Source organism: Corylus avellana, chromosome 2 (assembly GCF_965113065.1).
Source record: "Corylus avellana chromosome 2, dhCorAvel1.hap1.2, whole genome shotgun sequence".
In the NCBI taxonomy this organism is placed as follows: domain Eukaryota; kingdom Viridiplantae; phylum Streptophyta; class Magnoliopsida; order Fagales; family Betulaceae; genus Corylus; species Corylus avellana.
The window spans coordinates 19,824,279-19,843,553 of NC_142491.1; the positions used below are offsets into that span (position 1 = coordinate 19,824,279).

At 37.6% G+C, this 19,275-nt stretch overlaps 1 protein-coding gene, 1 non-coding gene and 2 pseudogenes across 2 annotated transcripts; all 4 read right to left on the reverse strand.

Annotated features, from left to right (window-relative positions):
- Positions 1-197: 197 nt before the first annotated feature.
- Positions 198-315, reverse strand: LOC132168273 (U5 spliceosomal RNA). The gene has a single exon (XR_009438793.2). It is a non-coding gene; the product is annotated as a U5 spliceosomal RNA (small nuclear RNA).
- A 1,945-nt stretch (positions 316-2,260) lies between these two features.
- Positions 2,261-7,614, reverse strand: LOC132167847 (acetylserotonin O-methyltransferase-like; annotated as a pseudogene).
- A 5,409-nt stretch (positions 7,615-13,023) lies between these two features.
- LOC132169773 (transcriptional elongation regulator MINIYO-like) lies at positions 13,024-17,312 on the reverse strand (annotated as a pseudogene).
- Positions 17,246-18,528, reverse strand: LOC132167259 (acetylserotonin O-methyltransferase). Its single transcript, XM_059578171.2, has 2 exons — positions 17,723-18,528; positions 17,246-17,621 (listed from the first exon to the last, which is right to left on the reverse strand). The coding sequence occupies exons 1-2, from the start codon at positions 18,485-18,487 to the stop codon at positions 17,325-17,327; spliced, it is 1,062 nt and encodes a 353-aa protein (XP_059434154.2). The 5' UTR covers positions 18,488-18,528; the 3' UTR covers positions 17,246-17,324.
- Positions 18,529-19,275: the final 747 nt, after the last annotated feature.

Here is a 19,275-nt window from a genome sequence, read left to right on the forward strand (position 1 = left end):
TCATTTTCACAATCCTTTTCTGAGCACTTGACCTATAAAGGAGAATTCATAGCAATTAGAAGACCATTGTTAGGAGGACTCTGTCATTCTCCAGACACATATCTAACGTCTTTTTGGGATATTTTGGCCTTCATCCGTTGGTTGGCAATAACATAAATAGGGAGCGACATCAAAACTTAAACTAGTTGTATAGGGGCAGAAATATATTGAAATCAGCCCCTCTAAAAATTGGTGTATGCCACCATGAGCAGCGAGCACACGGTAATCTTTAGTAAAAGGCGAAAGAATAGTTCGCTCTGTGCCCACTGCGTGGCTCCATGAGTTAGATGCATTGGTTACAGCATGTTATATAGGCATAGTCCCGCTCCGGGTTTTATCTTCTAGTCGATGTGGGAAATGCATTTTCTATATTCATCAAAACATTTGAATACCCATGCCACGCTTAATGGAATTTGTGCATACACATGTACATTATCTATATACTAGATTAATCGTCGATGCTTAAATTAAAAAGAAAGGTGCATCAATTGTCTTGCTTGGTTAATTTGTAGTTTAAATGTAAATGTTTAATTTCCTAAGCATTCCCTCAAACAACCATATTTGAACCAACGTACTGACGTATAAAACAATTAATTATTACTTGGTTAAATCACCACTTAATCCAAAAAAAATTAAGGGTTAAATATTCTTTTACCTCATAGGGTTTAAATTTTTTATTTTTTTGTCCTTTAAGGTTTTATTTTTATCATTGGAGGTAGCTGAGGTTTTCATAAAGACGAAGATGGTACCTCCGTTAAAATTTTATCCAAAATTTAACGGAACGCCACATCAGCACCAATCAAATATCGCCACGTGTCATATAATTAATTTTTTTTTAAGAAAATATTTTAAAAAAAATTAAAAAGATTAAAAAATTATAATTTTTCAAAAAAAAAAAAACAATTTGGGACCACCCCTTTGGCCATTTGGGGGGTGGCATCTGGCCGGTTTGGGGGGTGGCGAGGGCCGGATGGGGGTGGCCTGGGGGTGGTTTCGGGCCTTTCGGCCACCCCCTTCCACTATCCCTTGCTTGTCCCAAATTTTCCCAAGAAGCCCCCCGATCCACGCCCTTTTCTACCATAAATCAAGAACTTCAAAGCTGGCTTCTGGGTAGAGGGATTGTTCTTTGGAGCTGGAACAACCGTTCGGCTCTAATTAGGATTATTTACTTCAAAGAAGAAGCAGAATTGCTAACATCAGGCCCATCAAACTTCCTTTCAATTCCAGGCACCATTAGCATTCTTGGATGTGGGAGAAGTGCTCCGGAAACATCACCCCACCAATCAGGATTGTTGACATACCACTCCTTGGTCTTCTTTAGACCCTCTTCCCATGAAGTTCGTTCAAACCATCCCAAGTTCTTCAGCTTCTGGTCATCCAAAAAGTATCTCTGGTCATTAAAAGGCCTATTCTCTACCAACTTAATATACTCATCTGGGTTCAAAGAGAAAAGATGAAAAATTTCCCTAGCCAGATGGGATCGAGTGGCCGAGGCAAAGGGGGTGGCCGAACCACCCCCAAACCCACTAGGGTGATTTCGGCCACCCCTTTGCCTCCTTGGGGTGGCTTCGGCCATGGGGGTGGCTCGCCACCCCCAAACCGGCCAGATGGGGGTGGCCAACCATCCCCCAAATGGCCAAAGGGTGGCTAGGGCCACCCCCAAAATTTTTTTCTTTTTTCCTTTTTTTAATTTTTTGAAAAAGTATAATTTTTTAATCTTTTTAATTTTTTTAAAAAATATTTTCTTTAAAAAATTAATTATTTGACACGTTGCGACATTTAATTGGTGCTCATGATGTGACGTGACATTTCGTTAAATTTTGGACGGAATTTTAACGGAAGTACCATCCCTGTTTTTATGAAAAATACAAGTACTTCCTGTGATAAAAATGAAACTGTAAGAGAAAAAAATAAAGAGTTTAAACCCTAAAGTGCAAAAGAGTATTTAACCCAAAATTTAATCAATACATTAACAAATATATCATTAATTATATATCATATTTCATATAGGGATCTCTATTCTTAATTATGGCCTTAATCAAATATATATGTTTGTATTTTCCAGGCAATCAAACATCTTAATCAATTGAGCTGGCCCTACTTGTAGTAGTGGGCTAGTAGCCGTTATTACACACACACACAAAAAAAAAAAAAAAATTCAATTAGGACTAGTGATCCATCCACGTACGTGCCTTTGTGAAATGCTACATATATAACTAAGCTAGGGAAAGGCCTCAATAACAGATTGCACAGCATGAATGGATTTCACGGTATATCTTGTAAATCCAGCCTTTTCAAGAAGAAATTTCCACTCCTTCAATGTCCTTTCTTTGCCCGCATTTGTATGAGGCATCATCGCCATGTCCAACGCCAACCTCGCATCACTTAGCTCGTCCATTTTCCCTTCTTCTTCAATCACAGCCTCAACAATTATTACCTTTCCCTTTTCCTCTGGAATTGCTTCTCTGCATTTCTTAAGGATTTGGATGCACTCCTTGTCTCCCCAGTCATGCAGAATCCACTACGTGCATGCAATTCTCACAAAGGTTATTTATTTATTTAAGCAATACATATATGATCAATACATATAAAAAATAACATATAATTTAAAGGTCTTTTATTTTCTTACGGTTGATGTGGGATGTTAGGTGTGACTTGCCACCCATCACACGTGGGCCCCACTAGTTCTCTACTCCTTTTGGGTTTAGGAGACTTTTGTCCAAGTTTGTTTTGGAGTACTTCTCCTATGTGTAATTGGACTCCTTATTTGACTTATAGTAGAAGTCCTAGACCAACATGTAAAATGAGAGTTAAGCTTCTATATAAGGAACAAAGCACAAGGTGAATTTGTGTGTGTGCCAAAAACGTGAAGCACCAAAGGGAGGAGAAAAAAGAGAGAATTTGAGAGAAGGAGGTACAAGGGCAGCAAGGGTGTTTTCTTCTTGGTAGTTTTTGGGGGAGCCAAAAACAAGTGATTAGAAGAAAAAGGTGCTGCAGAGTGAGAGAAGAAAATAGAGATCAGCCGCCATCTGTTCCAGCAAAAGAAGAGTTTGTACATCTGTCTTTTGTATTCTATTTTAGGAATAATCTCTCTTGTGTGATAGTGAGATTTGGGTGTATTGGGGCTTTGGGATTTGAGTGATTTTCTTTCTACTATTTTTGTGCTCTATCTTTTGATAGTGGATTGTCTCCGAGTCGTCTCTGCCAGTGGATGTAGGCTTGTTAAGCCGAACCACTTAAATCTTTATGTCGTATGTGATTGCTTATCTTTGTTATTCCGTATTCTTCTTATTTTTCGCATCTCACGGGTCTTGGAAAATATGATTAATTTCCTAACAACTGGTATCAGAGCTGTTGGTTCGAGTGGGAGAGATGGCAAGTGAAGAAGGAAAGATGGGAATCAAGAAATTCGACGGCAAAGATTTTGGGTATTGGAAGGTACAGATTGAAGATATTATTTATGGGAAGGATCTTCATCAACCTCTTTTGGAAGAACAACCTGACGACATGGATGATAGCGAGTGGGCTCTGCTTGATCGTAAAGCCCTAGCAGTTATCAGGTTATCACTGTCAAAATCAGTTGCACACAACGTTGTAAAGGAGAAGATCGCAGCAGGTCTAATGGCGGCTTTGTCAAGCACGTATGAGAAGCCGTCGGCTAACAACAAGGTGCATCTGATGAAGAAATTGTTCAACCTAAAGATGGCGGAAGGAGCTTCGGTGGCACATCATCTCAATGAGTTCAACACCATCACAAATCAATTGTCCTCGGTGGAAATTAATTTTGATGATGAGGTTCGCGCGTTGATCGTCTTGGCATCTTTGCCCAATAGTTGGGAAGCAGTGAGGATGGCTGTGAGTAACTCTTTAGGAAAGAGTAAACTAAGCTATGAAGACGTCAGGGATTTGATTCTCAGTGAAGAGGTTCGCAGAAAAGATGCAGGTGAAGCCTCTTGTTCTGGTGCTGCTTTAAACCTTGAGACTCGGGGCAGAGGACAAGATAGAAACTCTGGTCAAGGCAGATCAAATTCCAGAAAAGGGAGAAGCAAATTCAGATTCGGCCAACAACCTGAGTGTTGGAACTGTGGCAAGACTGGCCACTACAAGAAGAATTACAGGGAACTGCAGAAAGAGACTGAGAATGATTATGCAAATGTAGTGACAGAAGAAGTATATGATGCCCTACTTCTATCTGTTGATAGTCCCCTTGATTCTTGGGTCTTAAACTCAGGAGTATCTTTTCATACGACAGCGATTCGTGAAATTCTCGTGAACTATGTTGGTGGAGATTTCGGCAAGGTGTATTTGGCTGACGGAACAGCGCTGGATGTTGTGGGCCTAGGCGATGTTCGCATTAGAGTTCACAGTGACTCGGTATGGAAGCTACAGAAGGTCAAGCATGTTCCGGAGCTGAAAAAGAATCTGATTTCAGTGGGACAGCTTGATGAGGAAGGGCATTCAATTCATTTCCACGGTGGAAAGTGGAAGGTCAGCAAGGGAGCTAGGATTTTGGCTCGTGGTCATAAGACGGATACTCTCTATATGACGACGAACAGCAAGGATACAGTTGCTGTTATAGATATGGATGCTGACTCAAAACTATGGCACCTAAGGCTTAGGCATATGAGTGAGAAAGAGATGAAGGTACTTATGTCAAAAGGGAAACTACTGGGGTTAAAGTCAGTTGAGTCTGATTTGTGTGAAGGTTGCATCCTAAGGAAGCAGAAGAAGGTGAGTTTCGCGGAAGTTGGCAAAGCACCTAAGCTTGAAAAGCTGGAGCTGGTACACACGGATTTATGGGGTCCCGCACCAGTGGCATCTCTTGGAGGCTCGCGGTATTACATCACATTTATTGATGACTCAAGTAAGAAGGTATGGGTTTATTTCTTGAAAAGTAAATCTGATGTATTTGAGACTTTTAAGAAATGGAAGGCCATGGTTGAGACTGAAACGGGCTTGAAGCTCAAGCGTTTGAGATCAGACAATGGAGGAGAATATGAAGACAGGGGGTTTAAACAGTTTTACACAGTGAATGGGATTAAAATGGAGAAAACTATCTCGGGAACACCGCAGCAGAATGGCGTGGCTGAGTGCATGAATAGGACTCTCAATGAGCATGCTAGGAGTATGAGGTTGCATGCTGGGTTACCAAAGACTTTCTGGGCTGATGCAGTGAGCACTGCTGCATATCTGATGAATAGGGGGTCTTCCGTTCCCCTGAGCCATAGACTACCGGAAGAAGTCTGGAGTGGAAAATAGGTAAATCTTTCACATTTGAAAGTTTTTGGTTGTGCTTCGTATGTCCATGTTGAGTCTGATGCTATGAGTAAACTAGATGGTAAATCTAGTAAGTGTTTCTTCATTGGATATGGAGATAAGGCCTTCGGTTATCGATTTTGGGATGATCAAAATCGGAAGATCATTAGAAGTCGGAATGTGACTTTTAATGAGTGTGCTATGTACAAGGATAGGTCAAGTTCAGAACCTGAAGTTACAGAGCAGGAACCGAAGAAGTCTGGGTTTGTTAACTTAGATGAGCTTTCTGAAAGTACAGTTTAGAAAGAGAAACAATTCGTGGAGATGGAGCTTGATGAACAGTGTTCACTCACGGATGAATGCGATGACAGAAAATCTTCAAGAGACTTACAGCACCGAGAAAAGTCTTATTCTTTAACAAGAAGCAAAGAGAAACGTGATCGAAAAGCAACAAAGAGGTATGGCTTTGAGGATATGGTTTCTTTTGCTCTAAAAGCTAGTAGTGGAGATCCGTTGTCTATTCAGGATGGTATGCCGAAAGAGGTGGAGTCACTACGGAGTGGTAAAGCTTGGGAATCGGTAGAATTACCCAAGGGAAAGAAGGCTAAAGGGTGCAAATGGGTCTACAAGAAGAAAGAGTCATCGGATAAAGCTGTACGGTCGACGGGACAGATAGGGAGGCATAGTGTTATGTCTAAATCAGGTCATATGCTCAAGTTCAAGAGGCGCTTGGACTTGAGGGACACTTGTGAAGTATGATTGCCCTTGAGGGCTGAGGCGGAGACATCTGGAGGAGACACGTTTTGGTAGACTTGATGGGATTCAAGTCAAGGTGGAGATTGTTAGGTGTGACTTGCCACCCATCACACGTGGGCCCCACTAGTTCTCTACTCCTTTCGGGTTTAGGAGACTTTTGTCCAAGTTTGTTTTGGAGTCCTTCTCCTATGTGTAATTGGACTCCTTGTTTGACTTATAGTAGAAGTCCTAGACCAACATGTAAAAGGAGAGTTAAGCTTCTATATAAGGAACAAAGCACAAGGTGAATTTGTGTGTGTGCCAAAAACGTGAAGCACCAAAGGGAGGAGAAAAAAGAGAGAATTTGAGAGAAGGAGGTACAAGGGCAGCAAGGGTGTTTTCTTCTTGGTGGTTTTTGGGGGAGCCAAAAACAAGTGATTAGAAGAAAAAGGTGCTGCAGAGTGAGAGAAGAAAATAAGATCAGCCGACATCTGTTCCAGCAAAAGAAGAGTTTGTACATCTGTCTTTTGTATTCTATTTTAGGAATAATCTCTCTTGTGTGATAGTGAGATTTTGGTGTATTGGGGCTTTAGGATCTGAGTAATTTTCTTTCTACTATTTTTGTAATCCATCTTTTGATAGTGGATTTTTTCCGGGTCGTCTCCACCAGTGGATGTAGGCTTGTTAAGCCGAACCACTTAAATCTTTGTGTCGTGTGTGATTACTTATCTTTGTTATTCCGCATTCTTCTTATTTTTCGCATCTCACGGGTCTTGGAAAATAGGATTAATTTCCTAATATGGGACCATATAGTGCTTACCATTAGGAAAGCCGCATCAGCCTTTGGAATACTTTGAAACATGTCACCCCCAACACGTTCAACTCCGTGGAACGCCTCCGCATTGGAGACAACATGAGGAAGATCAAAGTGGATGCCTCGAAGCCATGGGAATGCCTTCAGCAACATATGCAAAGTCGTTCCATTGCCCCCACACCCACATCCACCAGACTGTTAAGCCCATTAAATATCTCTGGACAACCGTGAATTATTGCAGGCACTGCCACCCTGGCATCAGAAGCCATTGCTTCATTGACAAGCTCGCTCTAAGCAAGATTTGCTTCGAAAAAGCTCCATGCATCTTCGCCATGAACCACCTCAAATGGTGAAGTCTCATTGTCTAGAACACGGGCACTGAGACGGTGCAATGATGCCGTCGCTATTGGGCTGCTATTTAGCATAATAAAAGCAACCATGCTATGCTCTCCATATCTCATCAAACGGCGAGATAAAGTCGTTTGTGCATAACCTGGTGAGTCATGGGCGGTGAGTTCCTCTTTGAATATTCTCCAGTGCATTAGGAACCTCATTATGCGGTAGAGGGGGGAAGGAGCGCATGCTAGAGCTGATGACAACTCGGATAGTGTCATGGGACTTCCATGGCTTTCAATGACATCGGCTATCCCAAGCTCAATAGCACACTTCACTACCGCCATTTCTGTAAATCCAAAGGCATATTTCCAGATACTCGCTTCCGCCTGCTCTTCTTCTTCGCACCATTTTGTCTCTCTTTGCGTTTCTTCCATCTCTCCTTAATCGATTAAGGCTGTGGTGATAGAGTTAAGGTTGAGCAACCTATATATATATACACGAGAAAAAGGAAGAATTGTTTGTCAATATGGAAAGGAAGTTGTCATGCAGAGTGATTGTTTACTTTACTGTACTGTACCTTTTTTTGTATAATTCCTTTTATTTAAGGTAGCCCACCAACGGATCAGGATTCCTCTAATTGTTATTAATTGTAGAATCTCAATTTTTGAGATTCTAGTTATCCAAAATATCTAAAGGTCTAAAAACATTTAGGAACATAAAACACCTGATTATATTAAATAATAAAAAGATTTATTTATTTATTAAAAAATAATAATAATTGGAGGAGCCGCTGCCACCTATCCCATGGGTGGCTGGGGGTGGCGTGAGGCCACCCCTAGGCCATGGGGGTGGCCGCATGGCCTTCTGGGATGGCGTGAGGCCACCCCTTGGCGCGCAACCACCCTCAGACGGGCGGCTCTGGACGGAGTTGCCCTTTGGTTTTTTTTTATATATAATGAGGTTTTCTAATTTTAAAATAATGATATAATATTTTTGTATTAAATATGAAATATTAAAAAAAAAATCAACTTATTTTTGTAAAAGCAACTGTTAGCTAGGGGTATTGTCAAAAATTCTAAAAGCAATATGCAAGCATTCGAAAAATAGTCTAACTTATTTAATTATATAGCTTAGTATTTCAATTTTCTTTTTCTAAGCCTTATAACATGAAAATTTAGTATAAGGATGAAGGGGCCTGGCTTTATATCATAACAAGCTGATAAGTGTAACAAGCCTAAATTCCATGTGAGCAGAAGATTTCAAATATCTTCTTCTTTCTCATTTTGATTGATGGAATCATATTCAAATCCATCTTTGGTGCAATATTCATAACCCGAGTAATGCTACTTAGTAGACTGTTACATAACTGTTATATAACTTGACAAAGTGACAGTAAAAATCAAACTTAATTTAGATTATCACTTGCAAAAACAAAAATACTAAATACCACTACTATATTCATAACCCAATAAAGTATGTTTTAAGCATATTTCTATATATGTATTATTAGTTACAAATGCTGATAAGTTTGAATATACAAAAGATAAAAGATATACAAAATTTAAATCTTGCAAGCGGGAATTGAACACTTGAAAATTGAAATGTAGTTAATTTTCTCTGATTACAATTACTCAACCTTCATGTTGCATCAGGAATGGATCGACTCTACAAGCAATGGCGGATCCAGAAATTCATTCTATCAGGGGCGTCAATAAAATAATAAAATATAATGATAAAATAATTTTTTTTTTCTCTTTATACATTATATTTTTATTATAATATGGTAAATACAATCAAAAAAAGAAATTATACCACAATATATGTATCAAAAAAGCATATTTATATGCTAAATTGATATATTAGTTACCATGTAGGCACTAGTACAAAAGTAAAGGAAAATACAAAATACAAAGTGCCTAAAATTGCATTCTATGCGGTCTTAGAGAAACAAAATCATCAAGTATCAAATCTGGATCGAAGCTTTCAGCAATTTCCCTTTCAATGTAGACAAGTAAATTATTTTCAAGAAATTCATTTTCCATTTTGTTACGAAGTATTGTTTTAATAATTGTTTACTTCTCATACTCTAATGATATTATAATCAAATTATTAGCATATTCCGATAGCTATTAGCCTAAAATGAATTAATAAAAAGAAAAAATCTAAGATTGGCAATAATCTTCTGAAACACGTTGATGCTTGACAAAATCCCAAAGTATATAAAACACACCAAACAAAAAAAAAAAAAAAAAGAATAACAATATTATTTTAGAATAAGATAAACAAAATGATGAAAATGAGAGATATATCTCAATTAAAAAGCTTAAATTATAACCAAGATAAATTAAGGCGTTAACGGCTTTAATTATAAACTTTACTCTCAACATACTCGGTTGGGTACTTGGATTATGACAAGAAAATGCCAAATATTGATAAATAAACATTAAATTTCTTGAACTTTTTTTTTTTTTTAATGTGAAACCAAGAAACCAAAACAGCTGGAGGAGTTTTTTTCTTTTATTTTTGTTACATGGGGCGGTAAACAATTCATGTCAGAAAAATACTTTAAAAAAAAATTCTTAATATTTTTTACCCGCCCCAGGTCGCCCCCACTTCTCTCGATCCGAGACTACAAGTGTTTTGTCAAAATGAGAAACAGCTTCTGCATAATCTTCACATGTGGTGGTTGTCAATATTTGAAACAGCTGCAGCTTCATCTGCATTATTGAATATATATATATATATATATATGAGAAATCGAGATAGTTCAACTTCGAATACGTAATTGGTGATTATTTTACCAGCTCCCCACGGACACTTTGACCATGAAAAACATGCCAACGAATGGTCAGGGATGCCGGAGAGCCGTTTCATAAAGGAATAACAGGAATCTCTAGAATTCTGGTCCGCGCATAGATTTACAGTGCCCTCAGTTTTGAGGATTCTGATTTCTAGGAAAAATTTCACTTAATTCTAGTTATTAACTTTTATTATTTTTGTAATGTTCATTTAAAGTTCCAAAAGACTCTTAAATTAGTGTACCGAATTTTAAATTTTTTTATAATCTCACTCATCCGATTAGAATTTGGGGTTAAATTAAGTGGTCAAAGGATAAAATTATCATTATACCCTTGTAAACTTTATAAAATTACAATTATATTTTTATTTTTAAATAAAGGTATTTTAGAAATTTCAACGGCCTCTGTTAGGATTTAACAGAAATTCCTAACAAGGGTGAAATTTGATTTTAAGTTCGATATACTAAGTCGAAAGGTTTTAAACTTTGGAAGGACATTGTAAAAATGATGAAAGTTCAAGAGGATAAATTGAGTTTTTAATAAATTTATTGTTGGGATTGCTAGTAATTATTCATGTGCAAATGTGAGAGAATTTTTATATGGTCTATAATTTAGGCTTGCAAAACGTATTCGTGTTTATGACATAATTATAAACGGGTCTATAATTATCCAACCCGATTACAACCTGACACGTTTAAGCCCAACCCGAACACGACACATTTAACTAAACGTGTCAAAGTCCCAACCCGAACACGACACAATCTATAAACGAGTAACACGACACGATTATGACCCGTTTATATAAACGAGTCGTAATCGTGTCGTATTAACCGTTTATAGACCAACCCAACACAACATGAATGTAAATTCATTATAGTTTTTAACCTTTTATAGCCATGCCAAAATGGTTTTTTTTTTTTTTTTTTTTTTCCCCTAATCAGTCTTTCCTCTACTTCCTAAACAAAATCCTCAAAAACAATAACTAAACCATCAAAGGACAAAGCTTACAAAGTTACAAACCATCAAAGGGCAAAGTTTAATGAAAAAAAAAAAAAAAAAGAACATATGGGTCAAACATGTCAACCCACGAACCCGGCGGGTTGACATGCCACGACATGTTTACTAAACATGTTGTAAACGAGTGAACTGTTTATGACCCGAACTCGTTTAAGCCCAACTCTAACCTAAATTTTATGTATTGTGTTCGTATTGGGTTCGCGTTTCACGAGTTAAATTGCCAACCCTAGTTTATATGCTCCAATAGAATGGCAGGTTATTTTAAATCTGTTCTGATTTATGAGAGATGGACCCCATAGAAATTCTCTTCATTTGATATCAGAATTGCTAGTAATGCAAACAACAAAATTAATGAAGATCTATATCCAGTTTTTGATAACATTCAATATTGAAATTTAAAATGAAGTACAAAAAGAGCTTTAGACTTTAAAGATCGTGGGCATGTTCGCTAACTATTTTTTCTCATTTCTCCTAAAAAAAGTCAACTTCATTTATTCATTTTAACAAACAACTTTTTTTGGTTGTGTTTGGCAAATCCTTTTGCCTTCGTTATTGTACCTTATATGGATTGATGTGGTATAAAATTTTAAATTTTTTATATTAAAAAATGAAAATATTTTTATTTTGTAGTGATTTTTTAATTTGAATTGTAAAAAAAAAAAATTAAATGATGTGATATAAAAAATGAGAATATTTTGATGTTGATTTTTTTGAAAAAAAAAAAATGGTGCGTGAATAGTATTGAGGTGATGAAATGGTTTGCCAAACACGACTCTTATTTTTCTCTCCTAAAAAATTCTAAACTCATTTCTACTTTATATCACAACAATCAATTCTTTATTTATTTATTTTTTTCCTTTAAAAACTCTACGCCAAAAATTATTTATGATAGAATCGACGAACCATTAAAAGCCAAGTACATTTCACAGTTTTCACTAAAAAAAAAAAAAAAAAAAAAAAAAAACAAAGCAAATGTGTATTCGAAGGGGTTATTAATATGCTGCACGGAAAAAAGGACAATAATGCTTTCTTTCTTCTTCTTTTTTTTTTTTTTAAGGGTAAAATACTTTTTTGCCCCTATAATTTAACAACTTTATTTTTTTGCCCCCATCAATTTTATTTTGTATCACATATAAAAGCTAAAAATAGAGATAGTAACTCCGTCTAATTTTCATCTAAAATTTGACAAAAATCCATGTCAGCACTCCTAAAAAATCGACATGTGTCCATATATCTAATTAAAAAAAATTAAAAATAAAATGATTAAAAAAAAAAAAAAAAACTAGAAAAGGGGTGGCTCGAGCCACCCCTGGCCGGTTCAGCCACCTCAAAGAGAGGCCTAATATATGAAATATTTAACAAAAATAGAGTAGAGTGTGGAAAGAGGGTTAAAACCCGATACCCTTACTCTAATACCATAATAAATTATTACTTATTTCGAACAGCTAAGTTGATAAAAATAATAAATTTAACTATTTAATTATTATTCTAATAAATACGTGAAATATGCAATGTACAACTAGCTGGACAAAGAGGCGCCACGCAGCATTTTAAACCCAAGAGGACAGAAGCCACAAAGAGAATGATGTAGAGCAAGTTTGGTAGTTGCAAAAGTGTAAAGCTTCAACATGTAATCAAAATAAAATGACGCAGAAATGATAGCAACACTAAACACAGTTGGGGAAAAGTGTGCTTCCGACTTTTCTGAATTATTCATCAATTAAGATTTCAAATGGAAGTTATATCTTACCACTGGTAAGAAAGTAATGCTATAAGAAAGATTAAAGTTATCCTATAGTCCTTTCAAATATGACGTGACTTTTAAAATTACTAATAAATTAAAATTCAATAATGATAATCTCAAATTTAATAGTGATTTTAAAAGCCACGTCACATTTAGGAGGATTCTAGTCTTCCTTATATAACCTGGTAAGATACCAGATATCCTAACCAAAATCAACCACATGACAAGTTATGAGTTTTTTTTTTCTCTTAACAAGTCTTCTTGACATCTTCCTTCTTGGATGGTGAGGATGAGAATGATCATACTAAATAAGCAAGGTAGTATTCGCTTGTACCAACATCGCTGGATATAGAAAACAAATATGAAAAACCTTTCATTTCCTTCTTTTCAACGTACTAATTTACAAAACATTTTATATATTTATAAACATTTCTTTATAAAGAGGACTTCAGCTTCTCCACTTCTGTCAACAAAGAGGAATTCCCTTCACAAGCTTCTGTTAATACCTCGATCCTCTTCTCTACACCGCCTCTCTCTAGCGGTGAACCGCCATTTCTGTCAAGCATCTTAGATGTAGATGGCTTGTTATATCGAATAAGATTCAACATCATTCCCTGTGACATGCCATAATAAACAATTAGAATATTTTTACTTTCTTGTGTTGCTTTATTTATTGAAAACAAGGGAACACCAAAAGAAAAGTAGTGCAAAGCTAACCAAATGTGGTACATGTTTATGTATTTTATTCAACGAAAACAGAAGTGCAAGACACTGCAATTTCCCTTTCCATATCCATTGACATAGTTTTTCCACTTCTGTCAATTTCAAATATACACGGGCACCACATTTTGACAGTGTCAATCAGTAAACATTGAATCTGTTCGTCCCACTCATTTTTACCAGACCCACACTGGAGTTTTCAACAGTCTCTGAAAATTTCCGTACCTCATGGTGCTGCTTCCGGGAATAGTGTCGTAAAAGAGATTTTACGAGCTTGTTGCGCAACGGAAACTTGTCAACAGCATGAGAGTGAAATATGAAAGAAGAAAGGTGGTGTATAACCAGTGTATATGCTACCGATCCTCGAGTTGCAGCCCTGTCAAGGGCACCAGAATTCCATGACTTCACATAAGCCTCCAAAATACCATCATTGTCCTGCAGAAGAACCAATTTCCATAAATTTTCATGACATTTATACCAAGTTCTCAGGTATTTTAGAAGCCTTTCGGCTAATAACAAGAAATATATGTCAAGTGTAAGGGGAGCAGGTCCCCATATAAATAAGGTGATATTTAGGTAGCCATACCTCAATAGGTTCTAGGTATCCCTCAGCCTCGGCAATGCATTTCTCTAGAGGTGGAAGAAGATCAAGAACACAAGCATTGGTCAGAGTATTCCAGGCAGCAAGTCGTGTAGGAGTTTCGACTTGACAGTGTAGATAGACTGCAACTTGCCGGCCGAAAATCAAATCACCATAAGATAAGGCAGAAAACTGCTCCACAAGAGTTTCAATAAATGTTGAGTAACTCTCATGAATCTCTGATTGAAACATTAGAAACCCTGCATTATTTTTATTTCTGGATTCTGGCAATATATCTACTTTATTCTTCAAAATGAGGTCACCACTTATACTGGCCATTGCTTGGTCAAGAAGCTGCCCATAGATATTTTGCAAAGCTTCATAAACATCCCTACTCTTCTCCTCTTCAAGAACGCCCATTCCAACAACTAAGATCACAGATAAAGAATGCACCATCTGAACAGGGGAGGGGACTTCAGTGGATTTGAAAGTGGACATTGCTTCAACACCCAAATTAAAAAAAAAGTCCAGCTTTGGCAACTTCAAATAAATCATCGGGATCTTGGACAAGATTTTTTTGTTTTATCTCTTATCAGGCCAGCATGCTTGCTATCACAGATGGTTGAGATTGGACTGAGAAACCAATGAGTCGGAAGTGGCAGTCTCTGTTGAGCCCACTCTACGACTAAAGAAGTAGGCTTTTGATTGATCTTATTTGACGTGTCCAAGTCCTCAAATATAGTATCCAGACCTGCACTACCCTTTTTAAATGTTTTATTTCCAGAGCAACTATTATTGACCATGTCTTTGACCTTCTTCTTCATAGACAACCATCTGTTCCTGAAGTGAGAAGCTAATGTTTCACTGAAAACCAGGTAGTCCTCTTCTTTAAATTCCCACGCAAATGGTTTAAATCTCTTATTAAGGTGGAAAAACTGCTGAATACAGAGACCAAGGAACTTTAGAGCATGGACACGGAGTAAAATATTTAGCGCTTCTTCCACAAAAACGCTATCCCTAGGCCCAGCAGTTAAACATGCACCGAAGGCAGAATTGATCCTTTGCATTGCGAAGGTCATTGCTTCAACTGTGGATGTATCGGTAGAAGACAGCAATTGAAAACTTTTGAGCAAGTAAATGAGAAATCCTGCATCTATTTGTGCCAACAAAACATCAGCAGACCAAAATCCTCCACCAGATGCACCCCAGCCAACACCCAACCCTGGAGCTGGGCCGCCCCTGCCAAATATCTCAATGGACTGAACAAAGTGCCACTCTGAAGCAACTAACTTCATAAAAATGTTTAAGAGACTTCTCAATTCAACCATAGACCCCTTAAGTATCCCATTATCAAGTATTTTCCCTTCTTTTGAGATACAATATTCTTGGGGAGGACCATGGACAGCATTCTTCGCTAGCTGGATCAACCTATCAATGTTTACAATAACCTGGAAAAATCCATGAAGGCAACATACAGAAGCTAATGATGTTTCATGATTACTTTGCTGTCTCAAATGACATAGTTCCTCGATGAAAGAGCCACTTGCAGCAGGATATTCTGAACTATTGGCATCTGAAATGCCCAAAAATCCATTTTTAACAATCTCAAGTCCAACCTTAGGAACAAACTCGGACAGCCATGGCATGAGTTCCCTACTTCCATGCAGGTTGACACTAACCCCCTCTGGGATCACCCTCTCAAGCACTCTGCAAAGGATATGCATGACAGCTGAATATACCCACAACAAGGGAGTTACAGAAGTATCTTGGAAACAAAGTCACTCCCAATTCCTTTTTGCCAGTCAAAGAGTTTAGACATATGCGGATCATTCTTCAATGCTATCCACTTCATAGCTAAATCAACCATTGGACTGACATAATTCCAAGACCAGATCTCTGTATCATCACCAGCATGCTCCTGTGAAAAGAGAGCTGGAAGTCTTCTAGCCAAAGCTTCCAAAACAAGGTATGCCTCTGTACAGATGGAACTGAATTCACTAATAATACTATTCTGTATAAGTTTTTCAACTGTTGGTGGATTCAGCCACAAGCACAACGCAGGGAAAATATCTGAAAAACATGATACACAATATCCATACTGAATGCAGATCTTCCAAAAACGTAATTGTTCAACAATCGAAGCTGATGAAAGTTTACAGTTCTCTCTTCCTGATTTTACCCAGTGGTCAAGGGAGGAAACATATTGATACATATGCCATGTCATAGTTTTGAATGTCCCATTCTCTATAAACTTAATACAATTCTTCTGGTCTGATCGAGCCAAAACCTTGTATTTTATATCAAAAAAAGACAATATCAGCAGTTTATCAGCAGGATAATTCACAATCTAGAATCTCTCCAAAAATAAGAAAATAAAATTACTTACCTTTAACAGATTTTATTTTAGAAGGATGAATTTCTATGTTGTCTTTCGATGTAAATCTGTGGACAACTGTTTCAACGAGCCTTTAATTGAAAAGAGAAGAGAAGAGGATCGAAGAAGACAGATTTTTGATTTGAAGAAGCTCTGATTTGGTTTATTTTGATTTGATTTGAGAGATTTTTTATTTTTGATTTGAAGAGAAGAAGATCAAAGAAGGATAAGGTTTATTTTTTGATTTGGGTTTTTGATTTTTTGAAGATTTTTTGGGTTTGGGTTTTTGAAAATGAAGGAAAGAAGAGAGAAAAGAGAGTGAAAATGGAGGAAAGAAGAGAGAGAGAGAGAGAGAGAGAGTGAAAATGGAGGAAGGAAGAGATCAGGGAGAGAGCTGGGGGAGAAGAAACGTACTATTCCTTCATTAAAAAAATATTTTTAATTGAAAAAAAAATCCAGAAAAAATTTTAAAAAAGAAAAAAAAAATTTTTTAATAATTTTAAATTTCCTGACGTGTCAAAATATTTACTGACGTATCAAAGTTTGACACGTGAGAAAAATTCAGAAAATTCTAACGTGTTAAATTTAATACTAAGAAATTTTTCATTTCTGACACCCACAACTATAACGCCCGAAACACGTCAACACTAACCCGTCATGAGGATTTTCTGACGTGTCAGACCACCTGACACGCCAAAAATCGTAAGTCAGCAAAAATTTATTTTTTTGTAGTGTCGGATGCGTTTGAGACAAGAGAGAGAAGAGAGGTTTTTCTTTCTAGAGGAAACCATAATCTTAAATTGCACTCAAAACGAAGCAAGCTACATCAAACAACCTGTCTTGTACAACGTTACAGAAAGAAAATTACAAACTTATATTATATAGGACTAGAAATCCATGCACTATATATATTACGGAAAAGCCTCAATAACAGATTGCACAGCACGAATGGGTTTCACTGTGTATCGACAAAATCCAGCCTTGCCAAGAACAAATCCCCACTCGTTGAAGGTCCTCTCTTTGCCAGTATTAGTATGGGCCATCACGATCATGTCTAGAGCCAGCCTCACATCAGTTAGCTTGTCCGTTTCTGCTTCTTCAATCACTGCTTCAACAATTATTACCTTCCCTTTATCCTTTGGAATGGCTTCTCTGCATTTCTTAAGGATTTGGATGCATTCCTTATCTCCCCAATCATGGAGAACCCACTGCAATTGATCACAAGCCAAATTAATTAATTCATTACCCAAACATGCCTTCTTCTTTTGGGCTTCCTAATTATCACATAAATGATCATATACTAATTTACCTTTAGGAAAACAGCATCAGCCTTTGGAACACTTAAAAACATGTCACCCCCGACATGTTCAACTCCGATGGACTCTGTCGCAACCGAGACAACATGAGGAAGATCAAAGTTGATGCCTCGAAGCCATGGGAATGCCTTCACCAACGTTTGCAAAGTGGTTCCGTTGCCCCCACCCACATCCACCAAACTGCCAAGCCCATCAAATACTTCTGGGCAATCGTGAATCATGGCAGGCACCGCCAACCTAGCATCACAAGCCATTGCCTCATTGATAAGCTGGCTGTGAGCGGGATTCTCTGCAGCATAGCTCCATAAATCTTCGCCATGAGCCGCATCAAATGGCGAAGTCTCATTGGCTAGAACACGGGCGCTCAGACTGTGCCATGGTGCCAGCATCAATGGGCTACTTTCTAGTAAAATCAAAGCCGCCATGCTACGTTCTCCATGTCTCATCAGACGGCGTGACAGAGCCGTTTGTGCATAACCTGGGGAGCCATGGGCGGTGGTGAGTTCCTCTTTGAATATTCCGCGGTGCATTAGAAACCTCATGATGCGGTAGAGGGGGGACGGAGTGCATGCTAGAGCTGACGACAACTCGGATAATGTCATCGGGCTTCCATGGCTTTCAATGGAATCGGCTATCCCAAGCTCAATAGCACACTTCACTACCGCCATTTCTGTGAACCCAATTACGTATTTCCAGACAGCCACTTCCGCTTGTTCCTCTTCCTCCTGCCATGTTGCTTCTCTTTGTTTTTCTTCCATCTTTGATCAGTTTGAGAAATCTAGCTATTTTATGTTAGTAGTATGAATTCCACATCAGCAAAAGCCTTGCAAGCTGTCAACCATCTAGCTATGACATCCTGCTACGAAGAACCGTTGACACCAATTAAGGAAACACTATCAATCATGCAAGCTGTCAAGCAATCAGCTCCTATATCCTACAGCTGTGAAGAAACATTGACACCAGCTAAGGAAAGCATGGACAACCAACTAAGGAAACAATATTTGTCTTACATGAAAACTATTAATGTGCAGACAACAATGACACTACAAGTATCAACCCCCACCAACTCTCTCTCTCTCTCTATCGTCTGTTGTGCAATCTATATATTAATCGCTTAAGGCTGAGGTGATACACTTGAGGTTGAGCAATCTATATATATATATATATATATATATATACACGAGAAAGAGAATTGTTTTCGCAATAAGAAATGAAGCTGTACATCATCATGCACAATAATTCTTTCAAGATTGTACTGCTATAATTTTTGTTTTTTTGTTTTAATTTCCTTTAATTTAATTTCCTTTGTTTTGGGTCCTACGTGGGACTCCATCAGTCCACCAATAAAGACCGGTCAGAAAACAGATGCATCTTTGTCGATCAATATAATTGTTTCAAGATTGTAGAGGAGTTACAGGACCCTCGAAAGTAGAGCTGTGCAACTGTGCAAGCATGTTCACTTGCAATCAGGTAAAACACGTGCCTTCCTCTAAAAACACGCGAATCATCATACACTATTTTCAAAGTTGAAAACAGCACATTGTGT